This window comes from Ahaetulla prasina, chromosome 1 (genome assembly GCF_028640845.1).
Source record: "Ahaetulla prasina isolate Xishuangbanna chromosome 1, ASM2864084v1, whole genome shotgun sequence".
NCBI classification, from domain to species: Eukaryota; Metazoa; Chordata; class Lepidosauria; order Squamata; family Colubridae; genus Ahaetulla; species Ahaetulla prasina.
The window spans coordinates 20,968,433-20,991,373 of NC_080539.1; the positions used below are offsets into that span (position 1 = coordinate 20,968,433).

The window sequence follows — 22,941 nt, forward strand, 5'->3', positions numbered from 1 at the left end:
ATAAAACTGTAATCAGGCTCTTTCTGAGTTAATCTACCTTTACTACAAAGTTAACATATAGTTTGGGTTATGGATAAACTATAAGGTAGTTCATTGGCTTTGGTTCAGTGTGTTGTAAGAGCCCAGTCAGTTGTAGAATAGTCAGTAAATCATGGCTGAAAAACTATGGCTTACTGTAGGGGTAAGTTTTTAAATCTCTTTAACCACTCATATTTTAATAATGTTGATCGCTGCAAATTGGCAGTATTTTCAAAAACATGTATAATCCTTATCATAATAATAATAATATAATAATAATAATAATAATAATAATAATAATAATAATAATAATAATAATAATAATAATAATAATATTTTAATTTGTATACCGCCCTTCTCCCGAAGGACTCCCGAAGGACTCATCATAAGCTTAGCGTAGATATAACTAAAAGATTCTAACAACACTAAAATATTCTAACAACAAAGAATGCAATGACGAAACAGTCAAAGCAAACCTCTTCAACATTTTCTTTGGCTCACTTTTTGTTAACTCCGATAACACATATCCGACATTCCACAAACGTACCAGCAATGATTATGATGACCTAACTCATATAGATTTCACAGAAGATAACGTTGGAAAAGCTCTTCATAACTTAAAACCATCGCTATCTATTGGACCCGATGGACTATGTGCATACTTCTTAAAAAAACTTTCCATTAATATAGCTGAACCCCTAAGTATTATCTTTGATAAAGCTTTCACTACCAGTTCCCTTCCCAAACTTTAGTCACTAGCCACAGTCATCCCTATCTTCAAAAAAAGAGACCCCAGCTTAGTCGAAAATTACAGACCGATCTCTCTTTGCTGCGTCACCTGCAAAGTCATGGAATCAATCATCAACCAATCCATTACCTCACACTTAGAAACTAACAACCTACTCTCCAATAAACAATTTGGTTTCAGGAAAAAATTATCATGCAACTTACAACTTCTCCACTGTAAAAACATATGGACTACAAATCTTGATCAAGGCAAATCAATAGATGCAATCTACATAGACTTCTGCAAAGCTTTTGACTCAGTAGTACACGATAAACTTCTCCTAAAACTAACATCCTATGGCATCTCAGGACCCCTTCACAAATGGATATCCGCTTTTCTGTCTAACAGACAACAAGTGGTCAAAATTGGCAATGCTTTATCAAATCCTGTTCCTGTCAAGAGTGGTGTTCCTCAAGGCAGCGTCCTTGGACCAACACTCTTTATACTATACATTAATGATCTTTGTGACCACATCTCAAGTAATTGTGTTCTCTTTGCTGACGATGTCAAACTATTTAATACCACAGACAACACTTCTATCATTCAAAACGACCTTGATCATCTAACTGCTTGGTCTAAAATTGGCAGCTCAAATTTCATCCAGCAAATGCTCAGTCTTACATATAGGAAAAAAGAACCCAAACACTAAGTACATACTAGATGGACATTACCTTACTGACGACCCCCATCCCGTTAAAGACCTTGGAGTTTTCATGTCAAATGATCTAAGTGCCAAAGCCCACTGCAACTACATAGCAAAAAAAGCTCTAAGAGTTGTAAACCTAATCTTGCGTAGCTTCTTTTCCAAAAACACCACACTACTAACCAGAGCATATAAAACATTTGCTAGACCAATTCTAGAATACAGCTCACCTGTTTGGAACCCTCACCACATCTCTGACATCAATACAATTGAACGTGTCCAGAAATATTTTACAAGAAGAGTTCTCCATTCCTCTGAAAACAACAAAATACCTTACCCCACCAGACTTGAAATCCTAGGCTTAGAAAGCTTGGAACTCCATCGCCTCCAACAAGACCTAAGTTTAACTCACAGAATCATCTATTGTAATGTCCTTCCTGTTAAAGACTACTTCAGCTTTAATTGCAATAATACTAGAGCAACTAATAGATTTAAACTAAATGTCAACCGCTTTAATCTAGATTGCAGAAAATATGACTTCTGTAACAGAATCATCAGTGCTTGGAATACTTTACCTGACTCTGTGGTCTCTTCCCATAATCCTAAAAGCTTTAACCAAAAACTTTCTACTATTGACCTCACCCCATTCCTAAGAGGACCATAAGGGGCGTGCATAAGCGCACAAACGTGCCTACCGTTCCTGTCCTATTGTTTTTCTTTTCTTCTTCCTATATATATATATATATGCTTATACCTCCTAATATTTACTCATATATGTGTTTATATGCTATATAATCTTTTTGTATGATACCTACATATATTGTTGTGACAAAATAAATAAATAAAATATTGAAGGAAGCTCCTGATCACTGAAATGTTGGATAGTCCTATTGTGGTGTAATGTGGGACCCAGGACATAGTTCTAAGAAGCCTAAAGTATAAGTAATCTAAAGCATAATCTCCCTTTCTATGTAAAAGATCTGCTTCAAGGGAATTCCAGTAGTCATTATTTACTTTTTTTTTTGGTAACTCTTTTTTTCTCTCACAGGGATATGTTTATATATGGAAATATATATATATTTACTATAAGTCTTATGGAAGAGCTTTCCTTTATTAGCAAATTAGGCTATACTGTATGTGCCTAGCTAATTTCTTTGTTTGCAGAAAATTCTTCTGAATCATTGTGTTCTTCATCAGAGTGATCAGAAAGAGAAACCACTAAATTGCAATTAATTATTTTGGTTCTGAATGTGAGGGAAAGTTGGGCAGGGACAGTGACTTTTACTTCACATGTTGAGATACTTGTCATCATTTCCCCCCTACTCAACAGGAGATAAATTTGCTGCTAATTTCCTGATTAAAAATGGTACCCGGGTGAATGCTGCAACCCTGGGAGATCAAGAAACTCCCCTGCATCTTGTGGCATCCTATAACTCCAAGAAGCACAAACCAGAAGTAATGTCGGAGATGGCGCAGATTGCGGAGTCCCTCCTAAGGGCAGGAGCCAATCCTAACATGCAAGACAGTCAAGGAAGGTGACTATTGGGTAGCCTGCTGTTTTTGTATGTGTGACTTATTACTCACGAGGTTGATGTGGACATATGAAGCTTTCCCCAGGCTGAACATACTCCAGAAGTATCCACTAAAGCTCAGCATTCTCAGCATTTGCCATGTTTTATCGAGAAATTACGGGAATCGGAGTCCACATATTTGTAGCAATTTTCTTCATTCGGACATCTCAAGGCTATTGTGTTAATAACTCCATGTAGCTCAGTGTTTCACAGTTCTCATTCAAACAGGATCCCAAGTTCTTTGGACAGTGATCCTTACAAGATTTAAGTTGGGAGATGCTGGGGACTGAATTTGACATTTTCTGTTAGCAAAGTCATTTGCTCTCTGTTGAACTGAATCTCAATAATACAAAAGCTTGATTTTCACTACATAAGCCTTAATTCAACATGGTGGCTCCAGAATGCTTTTCAACATAAGATGCTCTTCTTCCCAGACTTCATCTGGAATTGAAGGAAACCCAATTGTCATGTTTTATCAATATTTACTATAGGTTTATATCTGCTATTTAAAAGCCCACTGTCCACTGTCCACCACAAAAAATAAAGATCATAAAAATGGGTCTGATAATGTAGTGACTCATTTTATGATTGTCACAACTTAGAATCGTAATGGACAGGCTCTATTATGGTTGTAAGTGGAGGACTACCTATTCATGATTTGACTTTGGTCACTGGATAAGGAAAAGTTGTTTGGGTGTCAGATACCATGGCTAAGAATGAAATCTATCAGAAGGAGGTTGCATGGGTTAAAAATATGAGAACTCAGTTAACCTGTTTTTTTTATTATTATTAGGTTTTCTATACTGTGTTTTTATTGCTTGTAAGCTTCCTAAGAGTTGCTGTGAGCAATTAGGCACCATATAAGTTTCCTAAATAAATAAAAATAAATTGGATGGCATCTCAAACATTGAAGTGATACCCAAGAAGAACCTTGTTGGAAGCTAAACCTAAAACGAATTGCCTGTCTTCTGAACAATATTTAGTGATAGTCATATTTTTATGTATAAGCGCCCAGGTGGCGCAGTGGTTAGAGTGCAGTACTGTAGGCTACTTCAGCTGACTGCTAGCTGCAGTTTGGAAGTTCAGATCTCACCAGCTCAAGGCTGACTCAGCCTTCCATCCTTCTGAGGTGGGTAAAATGAGGACCCAAATTGTTGGGGGCAATAGGCTGACTCTGTAAACTGCTTAAAGAGGGCTGTAAAGCACTATGAAGCGGTATATAAGTCTAAGTGCTATTGCTGTTGCTAGTCAGGATAAAAATAAAACTGAAGCTATTAGAGCCAAATGAAGGAGGAGTCCCTAATTCTCCAAGTGTGTTGGGGCTTCTAAATTATGGAAGATTGCTTTTATAACCTTGCATTTGAAATAACTTTTCCTTCCTTCCTTAGAACTCCATTGCACGCATCGATTGTTGTGAGAAACGACCAAGTATTCAGTCAGCTGCTGCAGTGCAAACAGTAAGTTTGTGGAAGCCAACAAAATATGGACAAGTTGAGGAAAGTTCATCTGTTAGACTGCTATTTTAAATAATATCGTTAAGAACCAGTTGTTACATTAGGTTACAGCCCAGAAGAATTACTTGCATTTATCAGAAATCGTAATAACAGTCAATCTTATATGTCAGTAATTTTGCGTGAAAAAATTAAGCATTTATTGTAACTGCTGCTTGTGGAAGGCAGAAAATGCAAAATGTAGCCATTGAAAGCCCAGCGCAGTAAAAATAGGTGAGATTCGGGGACAAACATTCCCCCAATAGTAGAAGCTCCTAATTTTCACTATGTTGGAACAAAGACCATATCTCCAGCACAATGGGAAATAAGACTCTGTGGTTCTTTTTAGACTTGATCTGGAACTGAAGGACCACGAAGGAAGTACCGCCCTATGGCTTGCGGTTCAATATATTACCATGTCTTCTGACCCATCTGTCAACCCCTTTGAGGATGTCCCTGTGCAGAACGGCAATTCCTTTGATGAGAACAGCTTTGCCGCTAGACTCATCCAACGAGGGAGCAATACTGATGCTCCAGATACAGTGACAGGTGAGAGAGGGTGAGGCTGGCAAGAAATTGAAGAGGCTGGTTCGAATTTGTACTTACTGCTCTAATTTGTTGGCGGTTGCTTTTAGGAAGCTGCTTGTTACAGAGAGCTGCGGGGGCCGAAAATGAAGCTGCAGCACTCTTTCTAGCCACACATGGGGCCACAGTCAATCACAGGAATAAATGGGTAGGTCTGGAGAAAGGAATACTGAATGCAAATGATTGTGGTCCGTCTGTCCCAAAGTAGTTATCGCTGCGGTTCCTTTTGTACCATGTCCTGGGATATGGATCAGTACGATGGAAGCTCTTATTGCAAATTGTAATGGTAGAAGGTACAAGTAGTCCTCCACTTACAACAGTTTATTTAGTGACTGTTCAAAGTTATGACACTGAAAAAAATGACCTTGTGACTGTTTTTCATACTTGTGACCATTGCAGCACTCCCATGATCAAAATTCAGATGCTTGGCAACTGACCCATTTATGACGGTTGCAGTGTCCTGGAGTTATGCATTCACCTTGTGCAACCTTCTGATCAGCAACGTCAATGGGGAAGCCAGATTCACTTAACTGTGTTACTAATTTAACAACTGTAGTGATTCATTTAACAACTGTGGCAAGGAGGGTCGTAAAATGGGACAAAAGCTACTGAACAATGATCTCAATTAGCAACAGAAATTTTGGGCTCAATTGTAGTTGTATGTCAAGGACTACTTGTATTGTAGTTAGAGAGTAAATATGCCTTGATTTCATCCTCAGTCGCCTCTCGTAATAAACAATCAAAAGACCCAAGCATTAAATTCTTTAATTGGTTTAACTATAGAGCTCCTGAAACTTCATATCTTGCCATCTGTGTGAGGCATCGCCTGAACCACCAGAACATATGTGAGACCATCCAGGGCAATTTTATTTATTTCCTTAACAATATGTCTACCTCTGTATGATTTATGTTGTTCATCTTTCAGCAAGGTTCTTTGAATGGCATCCTGATGTGAATAATGAAAAAGTGCCTGCCCCAAAGTTTTTACATTAAAAGATACAGTGCACAAGAAAAAGGTGAAGGAGGAAGAAAACAGCTTAGATAGAAATACATAAATTATGTATTAATTTTGTATTAAAGGTGAAGGAGGAAGAAAACAGCTTAGATAGAAATACATAAATTACTGGGTTTTTAAAAAAAAATTACGACCAGGTGGAATGAAAACAATTCAAGTAACCTTGTTTGATTCCTTTCAATTTCTTTCACAATGCAAGTAGCCCTTGATTTATGACCAGTCTGTCAGGGTTCCAAGTAACACCCCCAACGAAAGAAGACTCTGAGGCTAGAAGTTCCTCAAAGTTCCATTTTATTAGAGATGTCATATTGGCAGATCTGGGAAAACCCAAATCTGAAAGCTTCCAGGTTTTCCCCACCCAAAGGAAAGTTCAAGACCCTGCCCAGCACCCACATGTCCATCACATGGTCCAATCAATGCATCGTCCCAACTGGAGATGCCTCCCAGTTCCAGCCTTCCAGGTGCAGGGCAAGATGTCCTTGACTCTCAGAGAAAGGAATGCTATTATGAATATATATCTCCCCTGCTCCATACAGTCCCCCCTCCCAGTTTCCCACAGCACTAAATGTGGCAGGCCTGAAGATCCAATGCAAAGATGGCTTCCAGGCCTGACATTGTTGCTTAGCAACCGTTCAGAGTTACGATGGTCCCCAAAAAAGGGCCATCGTATCTGGCTTCAGAGTTTCAATGCTGGCTGCCTCTCCTGTAGTTATATGTTTGCATTTTGGATGCTTGGCAACTGACCAATATTTACCACCGTTTGCAGTGGTCTGCAATTATATGACCACAATTTATGACATCTTTTTTTTTCTCCAGAAATTGGTGTTTACTTCTGGTTTTTGGAAGAAAAAAAACCATTGCAGAAAATGGGTTTACTTTACAACTGTGATGTTTTACAACTGCCGTGGTTGCTTAAGGATTGCCCCCCCCAAAAAGTTGTAAAATCGAGGTGGTCATGTGATGACCTACATAACAATTGGCATAATTCACAACCATAGTTTCAGACTCAATTATGGTTGTAAATTGAAGACTACCTGTATGATAGACTGGCTGCCTTTAACTGGCCATTGAGAATCCAAGGTTGCTGATGAGAATATAATTGCTTCTCTTTGTCTGGTGTGAATCTCAGTGTGATGGGGGTGTTGTTGTTTTTTTAGGGGATTAGGGGAAGATGGTATAGAAGGCCATACAATCAGATGAACTCATATCTGCCTTCAGAAGGAATTAATCCCAGACTCAGATTGGATTGATGATAGCTAAATTCATGTCAGCACATGACACTTGAGGTCTGGGCTGCTTAGTTCTGAAAAGTCTTTTTTAAGAGCTTCCCCTCTCCCCCCTTCTTCCAGCAGATGCCTTTCATTTCTCCAACTCTTCTTCTTTTAAAGGGTGAAACACCACTGCACACCGCCTGCCAGCATGGTCTAGCCAATCTCACAGCTGAGTTGCTGCAACAAGGAGCTAATCCAAATATCCAGACAGAGAAAGCAGCACCTTCCCCAAAGGGGACTGTCATGCCTGGCACTGCGGATAGTGTTTGTTTGCAAACTCCTCTTCATATGGCAATAGCCTATAACCACCCAGATGTGGTATCGGTCATCCTGGAGCAAAAAGGTAAGATGCTCAATGAACTTTAGGTACGGAGTTGCTCACTGGAAAGCATCAGAATAGAATGAATAAGACAAAGGAGTAGGAAAAGGATCACCTGGAAGAGGTTCACTTGAGAGTTAAAGCAAAGAGCCAAGAGGACAAATCTGAGAAGGTGATGAAAATAACAGAGTTGGAAGGGACCTTGGAAATCTTCTAGCTCAACCCCCTGCTCAAGCAGGAAACCCTATACTGTTTCAGGCAAATCAAATCAAAAAGGAGACCGGGAATTTATGCTTGTCTCTGTAATTTATGCTTGTCTCTGGTTTACGTCAAATACCTGACCTTCGGACATTTCGTCGCGAACTGAAGACCCATCTTTTTATTCGCGCGGGGCTGGCTTAATTGGATTTTAAAAGGGAATTTTACAAATTTTAAATGGGGTTTTAATTGATGATGATTTTTTAATATCAGGCTAATTTTGAATAAGTTTTTTAAGGGTATTTGAATTGTGTATATTTGTATTGTTGTTTTTATTTTGCCTGTACACCGCCCTGAGTCCTTCGGGAGAAGGGCGGTATAAAAATCAAATTAAATAAATAAATAAATAAATAAATAAATGAGAGAGTTAAATGAAAGGAGATCTCTTAACAACTTGGTCTAGAGCAGAGGTGAACAATCCTTATCGTTGAGGGAGTACCTCAATACTTTTTTGTGGAGAGAAAAGAGTGCAGGTGGTGAGAAGCTCCACCCATCCACTTAGATGTCATCATGGACACTCTGCACATGCACAGAAGCACCATGCGCGAGTGAAGCAAGCAAGCACGCTTACAGTTCCAAACCGGTAGCGAAGATAAATGGAACCCATTACTGCTCCAAACAGATAGATTGGGACTGCAAAACTCTGAATTCTCAACCAGGATGACCTTTATGATAGTTGAATCACAGATTATGAAAATTTAAAGACTAATGTATCTGGAGGATTCCAACTTGAGCAATGATGCTATGGATTTTGGCTAAGGGTTTTGGAAATTGTAATCACAACATACTTTAGCACGTTAAATTAGCATGTTTGAAGAAACCTGATTTTTACTTTTTGTTTTTTTAGCTAATGCTCTCCATGCAACCAACAACTTGCAAATCATTCCAGACTTCAGTCTCAAGGACTCTAGAGATCAAACTGTGCTAGGATTAGCACTGTGGACAGGTAAGGATTGAAACAAGTGTGATATTGGTATGGTAGGTTGAGGAGGCTTTATTTTGCAAAATAAAAGAAAACATTGTTTTATAAATTAAGGATGTAATCCAGGCAAAGCTAATGCTTTTGAAAATCCTTTCAAACGATTCACCACCGAGAAAGACTTCACTTCTTTGCTCTCTCAGTTGAAATTAATGGGAGTTTAAAGCCCCATCCAACCTGATATTTTAAAATCCTGTTTTCAAATGCAGAGAAGGTTTGGTTATTTCATATGATTACCCACCCTTTATTCTTTACAAGTGGTGGCTCAGCAGCACGTTTACTAGTGTGTTCTCTGAAACTGTTAGTTTTTGCAAGCCGAGGCGCTTGTGAGCAGAGATACAATCTAAAAAGCTAATGAAGTCAGGGCCAAAAAAAGGAGATTGCCAGCACAGGAAAAAAAAATGGTGTCATTTAAATTTCATTACAATTTCAATTAAATGCAGTTCAGTTCATGATTTTACGCGCGCACACACACTTTTCCCCTAACACCCCCTTAAAAATTAAAACTCAGTGGCAGCTTTTGGGAGCATTTAGAGCAGAGGTACCCAACTTCTTTGGTTCCGCAGACTGACAGCGGTAGCGGCTTCAGGGATGGTGAGTGGAATGGTTTAGTGAATGCAACCTAAATCCTGTGCATGCGCAAATGAAGCTTAGCACACTCCTCTCCCCCCCCCCATTCAGCAGCTCATTAATGGTCCATGGTCGAGGGGTTTAAGACCCCTGATCTCGATCCATTTGACAGCGAACATAATCTATATGTGAACTTAGGCCTTAGGCGCAAAATAATCTTTGCTAACTTTGTACTTTCCAGGTATGCTGAGCTTGAGCACACAAAATCTAGCTATCGTGTATCCCTAAACATCTGGAGAGTTCTGGGCTTTCTGTTGCTGAATTTAAAATAATTAAAATAGTAAACAAGTAAAGTGCATCTTAGAATGTTATTGAAAACCTGGACTGGGAAGCTGTCTTAAATTGACCCGTGGCCCTTGAAAGGATCAAGATTAAAAATACCATAAATACCTTGCCCCTTTTCTTATCAGGGATGCACACGATCGCAGCTCAACTCTTGGGCTCTGGAGCCTCCATCAATGACACGATGTCAGACGGACAGACTCTGCTACACATGGCGATACAGAGACAGGATAGCAAGAGTGCCTTGTTCCTCCTAGAGCATCAAGCCGATATCAGTGTCAGGTAATAAGGGGTATTACTTCCATATTTGCGAGAAACTCCTGGCAGGCTTTCAGAATTCAGTTTTTAGGCTCCAAGCATCTGAGGAGAACCAGCCTAAGAATCCATTTTGTTACATTAATTGTCTGCTGGTTAGATATCAAAAGGTTTCTCATAGCTGACTTGAGTCTTTTGACCCTCTCCATGCCCTGAACATTAAGTCCTTTCGGGAGGGGCTCATTTTTAAAATGCTTTTATAAGGGTATTATTTTTTGTATCCGTGGATGCATATTTTTCTTTCCATTGAGAGATTCAGTAACTGAGACAATATTACACAAGCCAGAATTTTCCAGAAGTGGTTTTTTTGTCAGAAAATGTAGTTAGGTGCATTTAGGTAGATCAATGGATTTGCTATTTTCTTTTGTTTCCCCATTGAAAATTGTAGGAATGTATGCATTACTGAGAGTTCGTTCTTACATGCTAAGAGACAAACAGCCAGAGGCCAGGACCTGCAATCCAGGTCTCCTGCTCAGACAAGAGATACAAAAATTTTGTAATTAGAGTTTCAGTATAAAATACGGAATTACTAAAGATTAGGGTTAGCATTTGTTTTACATGAAGAAAGCTCCACTTTTAACCTCTGGCATTGTCTGTTGAAAAGGCCTTGGGTAATAGGAGGTGGATGGGCAGGAACATGTATGAAATCTTGGAGCACAACTCATTCTTTATAGAGCAGTTAGTGTGGGCAGATGGACCTTTTATTTTCAGGAACAGCAAATGTACAATAGTTCTCCATGCATGTTCTCCAACTTATCTAGTTGAAATAATAATTATTAAAAAATACAGAGAACTTAATGTTTAGCTTTTTTACTGCTTTTTAGACAATGGTGAGAACTCTGCCACTGTTTTGAGAGCAAAATATTTACAGGGTTTTTGAAAGGTTTTGAGAATCACCTCCCAATAAAAATACTGTCTAATTAAAGAATTATATAATGTGATCACTCCTTGCTCCTAACATGTAAATAATTTTCCCCTTCTGTGTCACTACAAAGTGCAGTAGTTCTGCATGTTTTGATAAGCTCTTGTTTGTGATCCCAGCGGGAAAGCCAATTAAGGGGTGGAATGCTGATTATATTTACCAGGTATTGAGTAGTAAGGATTCCCTGCCAGAGGTAAAGGTCTAAGACATAGACTTGACGTTGCCTTTATTGCAGGACTCAAGATGGAGAGACAGCTCTTCAACTAGCAATCAAAAACCAGCTTCCCTTGGTAGTTGATGCAATCTGCACTAGAGGAGCAGACATGTCTGTGCCGGATGAGAAGGGGAACCCTCCCCTCTGGCTTGCTCTTGAAAATAATCTGGAAGATATTGCTTCAACGCTGGTAAGAGGGAATGGAACTGATAAAGTTAAGAATAAATCTTACAATCTTAAATTATTTGGAAAAACCTCCAGCAATAGAGCACCCACAACTGGGAGGCAAACTATTCCATTGATTAATTGTTATCATTTCAGAAAATTTCCCCTTACTTCTAGGTTGGATCTCTCTTTAATAAGCTTCCCCCCACTTGTCCTGCTCTCTGGTTCTTTGGAGAATAAGTCAGTACCCTCTTCTCTGTGAAGCCTCTAACGTACCAGAAGACCATTATCATATTCCCTCTAATCCTTCTGATAGGCTAGACATACCTAGCTCTCTCACCTGTATACCATATGATTTAGCCTCCAGACCCCTCAATATCTTTGTTGCTTTTCTTTGCATGCTATCTAGACTCTCAGCATTTTTACTGTATCATGACAACCAGAACTATACATAGTATTCCAAATGTAGCCTCACTAGTGAGGTATAAAGTAATACTACCATTTCTCATGATCTTGATGCTATCCCTCTGTTAATGCAGCCCATGACTGTATTGGCTTTTTTGGCAGCTGAAGCTGGTGGCTCATACTTAAGTGGTGGTCCATTAGGACACCTAGATCTGTCTCACAGTTACTACTGTTGAGCCAGGTACCACCTATTCCTGTGATTGCGAACCTATGGCAAGTGTGCCACAGGTGGCATGCATAGCCATATCAGTGGGCACGTGAGCTCAGCTCCGGCGTGCGCATCTGATTTTCAGGCCTTTTGAACTTACCAGAAGTAGGGAAACAGGCTGTTTCTTGCCTCTGGAGGGCCTGAGATGTGGTTGGGAAGGCCTGTTTTTCTCTCTCACCTGGCTCCAGAGCCTCTCTATGAGTCTGGGGAGGGTGAAAACGGCCTTTCCCACCCCCCAGGCCCTCTGGAGGCCAGAAAAAGCCCGTTTCCTAACTTCCAGTTGGACAGGAAGTGATTTTTTTGCTGTCCCCAGCCTCCAGAGCCTGTCTAGGAGTCTCTGCAGACTTGGGATAGCAAAAAACATCACTTCCTGTCCAACCAGAAGTTGGAAAACGGCCCATTTTTGGCCTCTGGAGGGCCTCCGGGGGTGTGGGGAAGGCTGTTTTTGCCCTCCCCAGACTCATAGAGAGGCTCTGGAGCCAGGTGAAAGAGAAAAACGGCCCTACCGGGCCATTGCATTCCAGGAGCTGGGAGGGGGGTTGTGTGGGGTCGCGCGCGCATGCGCGGGGGAAGGGCACATAGAATTATAGATGTGGGCACATGTGCGACCCCCACCCACCCCACCCCTTTTTTGGCAAGTGAAGGCAAAAAAGGTTAGCCATCACTGACCTATTCTATACTTGTGCATTTGATTTTTTTTTCCTGCCTAAGTTCAGGAAAGTGCATTTTATTAGAGACAAAATAAATAAATGCAGTTTTTCAGGTTGAACGGCCCACATACTTCTTGTCTATATATACACATAAGAAAGGCAGATTATGATATAAAGATGTCTGTTTTTCATTCTAGGAATCATTGCTCTATGTTCAAGATTTTAAAAATAATAATAATAAAGTCATACATTTGGAGTCAGTCTCTTTATCTCTTGCTTGCAGGTAAGGCACGGCTGTGATGCAACTTGCTGGGGCCCAGGACCAAGTGGTTGTTTACAGACATTGCTGCACCGGGCCATTGATGAGAACAGTGAACAGATTGCCTGCTTCTTGATCCGCAGGTCAGGAGACAAAAAACCTATAGTACAAAAATTTACAGCATTTTCTGCCTGCGATTTATATGTTTATCATATAAATCCAGCCATTCTTGGTTCGCTACGAGCTGGTTTTGCTGAAAACCAAAGTAAATGCTGGTTTTCAGCGAAACAGTCATAAAACACAATTGTGTGACCATGGGGCTGTAAATGTTGGCCAGTTGCCAAGCACCTTACATGAAGTCACAAGTTGCGGACTACCTCTATTGGCCTCTTTAGACTAATATGGACACAGTTTTGCAGGGCCATTCTGTTTGGGCAGTAGAAGAGACCAGTGCTTCAAACCGCTCTCTCCATGCTATCTCCCAGGCAGTTGAGTAGATCCCCAGCTTGGAAACTTGGATCTGCCTGAACAGCAGCTAACTAGTAGTGCTGCGGGAGAGTAGGTTACTTAGTGTATTAGGAGCGAGAAAGCCAATTCTTCCCTGTTTCACAGCACAGCTCTTTCAATGCCCATCAACTCCTATTCAGGCTATTTTTAAATACGGCTTTAATGCCTTTCTGAAATAGCATTAAACTCACATTCAAAAGAAACATAATGATCTGTCGATCAATTGTGTTTTTGGAAGGAGAGTTAATGCTATTCCAGAATAATGCTAAACGCAAGCCAAAAAAGAAGCATATCACCTGATACCCTTTGAAACCACCTGCAAAAAGCATTCATGCTGAAAAAAATGCTCTACCTGAGTGTCAGAATGTATGTCCTTCCCCCAGCTATGGTACTGCCCTGATTAAGGAGAGTTATTGCTGGAGGTTCTCACAGCTGGTGAATCTTGGTTGGAAGGATGGGAAGCCAGTCTCTCTATCCTTAAAGACCCTTGTACTTTCTAAATCGGACACTATAATTTGTTGGTGTGGTGCAATAATAGGATAGAGATCACTAGATCTCTAAAATGTAGAGATCTACATTTTATGCAGATATAGTTCTCTTCCCAGTTGAGGACTGGTGGGTATCATTTTAATTTTCCTCCATATGGAATAAGTTCCATTTTTCTTACGGTCTGGAATTTTGAATGCTTCAGGCTGATCTTTTAATGCTACTTTCTTCCCAGTGGCTGTGATGTGAATAGTCCAAGGCAGCCAGGTGCCAATGGAGAAGGTGATGAGGAGGCTCATGATAGACAGACGCCATTGCACTTGGCAGCTTCCTGGGGACTTGAAGAAACAGTGCAATGCCTTCTGGAGTTTGGTGCCAACGTAAATGCACAGGTATGTGAGAAAAGTTATAATAGTTTAGCTTCTGCTGGCAGCCCTTTTTTTCATTGCAGGTATGCTAATTTCTTTGTATCTGCTTTTTGAATCTTTCCTCATGGACAGTTGCTACGAAAACATTCTGATTCTACATTGTGCTCAGGTTTATCGTTTCTGTCAAGAACTCAGTCCTTTCCTATAAATCCATCCTTGCTTGCTTATCAGATCTGTCCTTCGGTTGGAAACTGGCTACCGTATTTTTCGGAGTATAAGACGCTCCGGACTATAAGTCGCACCTATCTTTTTTGGTGAGGAAAACAAGAAAAAGAAATCTGCCTCTGCCTCCCAGCAATTTTGCCTCATTGCAGTAAATAGCCTGCTTTATTTTCATTTTCATTTTCAGCATAGCTTGATTAGCACAAGAAAAAAAAATCTGATCCCAGCAATTTACCTCCTTGCAGCAAGCAGCAGAGGCCTCCACAGCAATAGGCCATGGCAATCCCTGCAGCCTGAAACAGCTGAGAGTCGGGAGGCCGATCCAACAGACAATCAACTTGTGCTAATTAGGTGTGCTGAAGCTGAAATGGGCTGTTTCTTCTTGCTGCTTGCTGCAAGGAGGTAAATTGCTGGGAGGCAGAGGCCAAAGAGTGGAGGCCAGTGGGTGGGCAGGGCTACATTCGGTGTTTAAGACATACCTAAATTTTCACCCCCTTTTAGGGGGGAAAAAGGTGCGTCTTATACTCGGAAAAATACGGTAAATCCTTTCTATTCTTTAAATTAGGTGAGACTACAGGTTAAATGGACTCATTTGTCTCACTGTCCTAGGTACATTTTTGGATATGTGATCCCCTGATGTATCATTGCAGAATAAATAACCACATTTATAGGCCACAGTTTCTGTTACTTCATTGATGCATGTTTGTTTGTTTCAAGTTACATAACAAATATAAAGTTGGGTTTGATTCTGGATAGAGGCTGAATTGGGTGGAAATGAGCATGGTGGTGGGAAGCTAGGATTTTCGGGTTCTTTTCTTTGGATGTTAGAAGAGAATGCTGTTTGCTTGTTTGTTTAGCACTTTGAAAATGATGTTAAGTCTGTTTTAGAATTTACATGGCAGTTTTGACATGCTTCCCGCTTCAAAATGGGAGCAACTTTGTGAAGGATTGAGTAGGTCTGTTTTGAAAGGGCTTTGGGTAGTGGAGTCCAAATGGGTTTAGTACCTCAAGTTGCCCATCTATCCTTTCATATTCAGAGCCTCTTTACTTAATCTGTTATGTTATACATTGTCAGTATTCCTAGCAAATGTAGCCCAATCTGTCCATAAGGCAGACCCTGTGGGCACTGGTCATTTGTTTTGCACCACTGACTAAACTGTATTTGCAGGATGCAGAAGGAAAAACCCCAATCCACGTTGCCATTATCAATCAGCACAACACCATTATCCAGATGATGATCTCACACTCTGCCATCCAGCTCAACTTAAGGGACCGACAAGGGTTGACCCCCTTTGCCTGCGCTATGACGTATAAGAACAACAAGGCAGCAGAAGCGATTCTCAAGCGGGAGCCTGGAGCTGCTGAGCAGGTAGAGGAGAGCCAACCATTATCTATTAAGCACATTTATGCAGTCTATCCATTGCAGAGATGCATCGATATGCCAGTGTTAATTCCAACAGCTTGATAGTATTCAGTATGTAGGTAAGTGACTCATTTAGGATATAAAGCCTGAGTGAAACTATCCCAAAAGTGCTTTTTCAAAAGGCAACTGGACTTTATCTTTTTCCTTGAAGACTTTTCGCTTTTCAACTAAGAAGCTACTTCAGCTCTGACTGAAGCTTTTTTTTTTTATTTGCATTTATATCCCGCCCTTCTCCGAAGACTCAGGGCGGCTTACACTATGTCAGGCAATAGTCTTCATCCATTTGTATACTATATACAAAGTCAACTTATTGCCCCCCAACAATTTGGGTCCTCATTTTACCTACCTTATAAAGGATGGAAGGCTGAGTCAACCTTGGGCCTGGTGGGACTTGAACCTGCAATATTGCAGGCAGTTGCTGTTAATAACAGGCTGCATTAGCCTGTTGAGCCACCAGAGGCCCCTAAGCTTCTTGGGTGAGAAACAAAATGTCTTCAAGGAAAAAACGAAGTCCAGTTGACTTTTGAAAAAGTACTTTTGGGACAACCATGACCTGGATATCTGAGAATCTCCATAGATACAGAGTGAAACTATTTTGTTTTCTTTGACCATAAAACCCCCAATTGTCACTTTGATTGTGAAATTGGCTGTTACAAGAAACCAAAATCCCATCCTTTACTCAAGTAGCAATTTTCTGGGTTTGCTAAGAGATTTGGCTTATCTGTGGGGGTGCCTAAAGCAAGCTGGAATGCAGGATACACATCAAATGTTTCAGAAATCTCAGCATTTTTCCCTAGAAGTGGTTAAGTAACTGTTCAGTAAAGGAGCTATCTTAAAAAAACAACTAGGATGTTCTGCGTAAATGATATATTACAAAAAACATCAGAAGCCGAAAGCAAAAGAATCATAGAAGTAGATGGCACATTCCTCCTTTTGCATCCCACTTCTTCATGTTCTTTTCCCCCATCCCCTTTTAACTTTTTTGCATCTAAGAAAGCAGTCAATTTGCTTTGTAGTGCCAGAATTTTCTGCCAATCTGAATATTTGTGGACTAATGAAGACTGCTTTCAGGCTAAGCTGAGTCTTATATTGAAAACACAGTGAGTGGATTCTAAAGCGCTAACCGTCATAGCTTGGGTAATCATGTCTGAAGGAGGATTAAATTATTTCAGTTGACTTAAAATGGTATTTTGTTTGGCTAGGTGGACAATAAAGGTCGGAATTTCCTCCATCTGGCTGTTCAGAATTCAGACATTGAAAGCGTGCTCTTCTTGATCAGTGTCCAAGCAGATGTGAATTCCAGAGTCCAGGACACCTCCAAGCTGACACCATTGCACCTTGCTGTTCAAGCTGGCTCTGAAATTATTGTGCGCAATCTGGTATGTGGTGCGAACTTTTATTTCCAAATTTCAGTGGGGAGAAAGAGCCTCTCTTTTTTTTTTTTTTTTGGTCTTAAAAGACATTTTTGAAGGAAGAAGATAAAATGTAAACAAAGTAACCATTTTCTCAATGTTAACAACTACTGCAGATTATACAGAAGAGCAGAAACATTTCTGGAATGACTTGGGACAGTCTGTGCTGATCCCTCTGTGTAGCTTCAAGTGAGCACACTTATACACTGTAAGCCGCCCTGAGTCTTCGGAGAAGGGCGGGATATAAATGTAAATTAAAAAAAAGATGTTTGCAGGTCTTGGATGGCTACCTCTGTCTTGCAAATATCTTTCAGTCTTGGCTTGCTTTACAGTTCCATTCTTTAACTTGATACTTGATAAGTTAGGATTATTCCATCGAATAACGCATTTCCCCGAAAATAAGACCAGGTCTTATATTACTTTTTGCTCCAGAAGGCTTATTTTCTGGTTAGGTCTTATTTTGGGGGAAAATATGATACTAAATGCGCCCACCTGGCTGACAATCTTAACTGGGGCTTATTTTGGGAGTAGGGCTGATACTACGAGCATCCTGAAAAATCATGCTAGGACTTATTTTCCAGTTGGGTCTTATTTTCAGGGAAACAGGTAAGTACTTAAAATCATTGATCATTATTAATTATAAAAAGCATTTTAAAAACTATAAAAACAAAAAAGCAAGCAAGATCACAGGACAAAGGGGTGTTAATCATAATGGAGCCACTTTACAAGTTCAGTTGTTCTCCCTGCACTTGATGACATAACCAAGTCTTAAAGGATCATTGGAAGCTCAGAAGTGATAAGGATATTTCACCTCAAGGAAGAGAAGATTCCATAGCGATTGCTGAGTAAGGCAAGAGTTTTTTATTGCAGAGTTGGTACCTGGTGGGCCATGTTTATTTCCCCATTTCAATTTATGCACTCTGTAAGTTTTGCCAGATGCACTTCAGAAATCTATAACTGAGCAGCTAACCAACATTAGTTGACTTCAAAATTTGATTAGTATTTGGGTTTGAGAGTGCCAAGAAAGCAAAGAACCATAGCACTTCCTGGAGGCAGAAAAAGATAAACTATTTTTGTGTTGTTGTTAAGGAAGTTCTATCAATAGCAATATCACTTAGACTTATATACCGTTTCACAGTGCTTTAAACAATTTACAGAGTTAGCATATTGCCCCCAACAACCTGGGTCCTTATCAATATCTTCATGAGGTCATCATCTAGCTTCAAAATAATAAATGCTAGAAAAAGGACCCTCTCCAGCCATTTTCCCCCTGTCATGCAGAAGCATCTGATTAAGATGAGGTTGCTGTGAAATGGAAAGTGTTTTCCTTCAAAGTTAACTGTGCATCTTTAATTTTAAAACTGTCTCAGCAGGTTGCAGCACCTACCAGTTGACCTTTCCTGTACCCAGAAATGAATTAGGTCCCTAATATTTGGGTGGGAGACCAGAGAAAATCCCAAAAGCTGTAGAAAATTGAAATACATCTTGGATGAATGGAATAATAAACCATTTCCTTCTATTGCTGAGAAAACTGCTTTGAGATATATTTGAAATCATGTACAGTCAAATAAAATGAAATTCAATGGTGAAAACAGTAAGATTCTACATTTAGGCAAGAAAAACAAAATGCGCAGGTACCGTATATGTGGTACCTTGCTCAATAGTAGTAACTGTGGAAGGGATCTTGGAGTCCTAGTGGACAACCATTTAAATATGAACCAGCAGTGTGCAGCAGCTGCCAAAAAAGCCAACACAATTCTAGGCTGCATAAACAGAGGGATAGAATTAAGATCACATGAAGTGTTAATACCACTTTATAATGCCTTGGAATATTGCATCCAGTTTTGGTCACCACTATGTAAAAAAGATGTGGAGACTCTAGAAAGAGTGCAGAGGAGAGCAACAAAGATGATTAGAGGACTGGAGGCTAAAACATATGAAGAACGGTTGCAGGAACTGGGTATGTCTAGTTCAATGAAAAGAAGGACCAGGGGAGACATGATAGCAGTGTCCCAATATCTCAGGGGCTGCCACAAAGAAGAGAAAGTCAAGCTATTCTCCAAAGCACCTGAGGGTAGAACAAGAAGCAATGGGTGGAAACTAATCAAGGAGAGAAGCAACTTCGAACTAAGGAGAAATTTCCTGACAGAACAATTAATCAGTGGAATAACTTGCCTGCAGAAGTTCCGATTGCTCCAACACTGGAAGTTTTTAAGAAGATATTGGATAACCATGTGTCTGAAGTGGTGTAGGGTTTCCTGCCTAATCAGAGGGTTGGACTAGAAGACCTCCAAGGTCCCTTCCACCTTTGTTGTTCTGTTAAAGAGGATTCTGTTTAAAAAATTCAAAATCATGTAAAATCAAGTAAAGTTGTGCCAAATTGCTTCAATTTATCATGATTTCAGAACAGTTCTTACTGTCAACTGCCATGTGAGCTTTTGAATTCTTTAATGTGCTATAGCTTGCCTTGGTATCATATTAATAGTAAACAAGACATTGAATTATTAATAACGGAGTAGATGGATATTTTTCCAGATGATCTGCTACCTATGTTTTATTGCTCCTGGAACAATTCCCCCTTCTCTCACGTGTTCCTTTCCTCGTAGCTGCTGGCAGGTGCCAGAGTCAATGAGTTGAACAAGCATTGCCAGACTGCCCTCCATCTTGCAGCCCAGCAAGACTTGCCCACAATATGCTCAGTCCTTCTGGAGAATGGCATTGACTTCGCTGCTGTGGATGAAAACAAAAACAATGGTATGTCTTGTGAATTCCAAGGTTCCTTCCGCATTATCCAAGTTCACTTCCCTCTCAGGCATCAGAAGACACTTTCATTCTCTTGTGGCGCAGTTCTCCTTTTGGGCTCATGGTTATACTTTTGGGGCCCTTTAAGACAGGGTTCTTCAACCTTGGCCACTTTAAGATTCTGGGAGTTGAAGTCCACAAGTCTTAAAGTGGCCAAGGTTGGAGACCCCTGCTTTAAGCAGTCTTGGAACCAGTTTGATTTGGTGGTTAAAGGCAGGGGTGAAATTTATTTATTTATTTTATTAAATTTTTATACCGCCCTTCTCCCGAAGGACTCAGGGCGGTGTACAGCCAGAAATAAAATACAATATATATACAATTAAAACGAATTAAAATATAGCAATTATTAAACGGCTGATAATTAAAAATTTTTAAAATATTAATAAACCCCGATATAAAATCAAACTATTATGCCAGTCCTGCTTGGATAAATAAATATGTTTTTAGCTCACGACGGAAGGTCCGAAGATCAGGCACTTGACGTAGGCCAGGGGGGAGTTCATTCCAGAGCGTCGATGCTCCCACAGAGAAGGCCCTACTCCTGGGGGCCGCCAGCCGACATTGTTTGGCGGACGGCACCCTGAGGAGACCCTCTCTGTGAGAGCGTACGGGTCGGTGGGAGGCATAGGGTAACAGCAGGCGGTCTCGTAAGTACCCGGGTCCTAAGCCATGGAGCGCTTTAAAGGTGGTGACCAGAATCTTGAAGCGCACCCGAAAGACCACAGGAAGCCAGTGCAGACTACGGAGCAGAGGTGTTACGTGTGAGCCACGAGCGGCTCCCATTACTACTCGCGCAGCTGCATTCTGGACTAACTGCAGCCTCCGGGTGCACCTCAAGGGCAGCCCCATGTAGAGAGCATTGCAGTAATCCAGCCGAGACGTAACCAGAGCGTGAGTGACTGTGCATAAGGCATCCCGGTCAAGGAAGGGACGCAACTGGCGGACCAAGCGAACTTGGTAGAAGGCCCTCCTGGAGACGGCCGCCAGATGTTCATCAAAGGACAGCCGTCAATCCAGGAGGACGCCCAAGTTGCGAACCACCTCCTTTGGGGCCACTAACTCGCCCCCAACAGTCAGCTGCGGGTGCAGCTGACTGTACCGGGGTGCCGGCATCCACAGCCACTCCGTCTTGGAGGGATTGAGCTTGAGTCTGTTTCTCCCCATCCAGACCGTACAGCTTCCAGGCACTGGGACAGCACTTCGACCGCTTCATTGGGGTGGTCCGGGGTGGAAAAGTACAGCTGGGTATCATCAGCGTACAGATGATAACTCACCCCAAAACCACTGATGACCTCACCCAGCGGCTTCATATAGATGTTGAACAAGGTAGGCGAGAGAATCGACCCCTGAGGTACTCCACAAGTGAGGCACCTCGAGGACGATCTCTGCCCCCCTGTCAACACCGTCTGCGACCGGTCGGAGAGTTAGGAGGAGAACCACCGATAAACGGTGCCTCCCACTCCCAATCCCTCCAGCCGGCGCAGCAGGATACCATGGTCGATGGTATCAAAAGCCGCTGAGAGATCTAATAGGACCAAGGCAGAGGAACAACCCCTGTCCCTGGCCCTCCAGAGGTCATCCACCAACGCGACCAAAGCCGTCTCCGTGCTGTAGCCGGGTCGGAAGCCGGACTGGAACGGGTTTAGATAGACAGCTTCCTCCAGGTGCCGGGGGAGCTGCCATGCAACCACACTCTCTACAACCTTTGCCAGAAAGCGAAGGTTGGAGACTGGACGGTAGTTTCCCAAAATAGCTGGGTCCAGGGAAGGCTTCTTCAGGAGAGGTCTCACCACCCCCTCTTTCAAGGCGGCGGGGAAAACCCCTTCAACCGAAGAAGCATTTATAATCCCCTGGAGCCAGTCTCGTGTCACTTCCTGAGCAACCAGCACTAACCAGGAAGGACACGGGTCCAGTAAACATGTGGTTGCGTGCAACCTCCCCAGCAACCTGTCCACGTCCTCGAGAGCCACAGAATCAAACTCATCCCAAATAACCTCAACAAGACGTGTCTCCACCATCTCGGTTGAATCCTCGCAATCATGGTCCAGGCCATCCCGAAGCTGAACGATTTTATCGAAATGCTCCCGGTTCGCATCGGCTCCCCCGATTAGGTAGCGATGGCAGCTGCTGGTTTGGAGGACCGGTAGCAAAAATCCCTGGCCCCGCCCCCCCTGCCTTTGCTGAGCCACACCATCAGCAGAGGTTTGTTTTTTTTACTTTTAAAAGTTTTTCTTCAGCTGAAAGTTGCCTTGAAAAGTTAAAAAAAAAACCTCTGATGATCGCGGGGCTGAGCAGAGATCATCAGAACACTTTAAAAGTTTTTTTTTTTAAAAAACCCTTTCAGCCGAAGAGAAAGAAAAAAGAAAAAAACCGGAGGTTTTAAAAGCCTCCTCTGGCGATCCCAGAGGAGTTTCCTGATCCTCACAGGTTTTTAAACTCACTTTTTAACAGCCCCCACTTACAAGAGCCCCCACCCAAGCCCAGCCAATTCTCCCTCCTCACTTACCTATAATTACTGCTCTTTTGGGCTGGCAACAGCATGTTTTCTTCAGCTACTGAAGGAAAAAAAAAGCTTGCTTTGACTTCCTGCTTTGCTGGCTGAGGAACTCTGAGATTTGAAGTCCACAATAAAATAAAATAAAATAATAAAATAAAATATTTGTGCAGCTTTCTGA

At 41.4% G+C, this 22,941-nt stretch overlaps 1 protein-coding gene across 3 annotated transcripts in view; it reads left to right on the forward strand.

Annotated features, from left to right (window-relative positions):
- Window positions 1–22,941, forward strand: part of ANKFY1 (ankyrin repeat and FYVE domain containing 1) — a 71,183-nt gene that overhangs the window by 36,828 nt on the left and 11,414 nt on the right. For all 3 annotated transcript variants that reach the window (XM_058164350.1, XM_058164351.1, XM_058164352.1), the window contains 13 exons: window positions 2,779–2,983; window positions 4,408–4,476; window positions 4,859–5,058; window positions 5,145–5,242; window positions 7,498–7,723; window positions 8,805–8,903; window positions 9,977–10,130; window positions 11,321–11,489; window positions 13,071–13,189; window positions 14,275–14,431; window positions 15,798–15,998; window positions 17,255–17,431; window positions 20,071–20,218. In XM_058164350.1, the coding sequence (XP_058020333.1) occupies window positions 2,779–2,983; window positions 4,408–4,476; window positions 4,859–5,058; window positions 5,145–5,242; window positions 7,498–7,723; window positions 8,805–8,903; window positions 9,977–10,130; window positions 11,321–11,489; window positions 13,071–13,189; window positions 14,275–14,431; window positions 15,798–15,998; window positions 17,255–17,431; window positions 20,071–20,218 (2,022 nt within the window). The remainder of the gene's footprint in view (window positions 1–2,778; window positions 2,984–4,407; window positions 4,477–4,858; window positions 5,059–5,144; window positions 5,243–7,497; window positions 7,724–8,804; window positions 8,904–9,976; window positions 10,131–11,320; window positions 11,490–13,070; window positions 13,190–14,274; window positions 14,432–15,797; window positions 15,999–17,254; window positions 17,432–20,070; window positions 20,219–22,941) is intronic.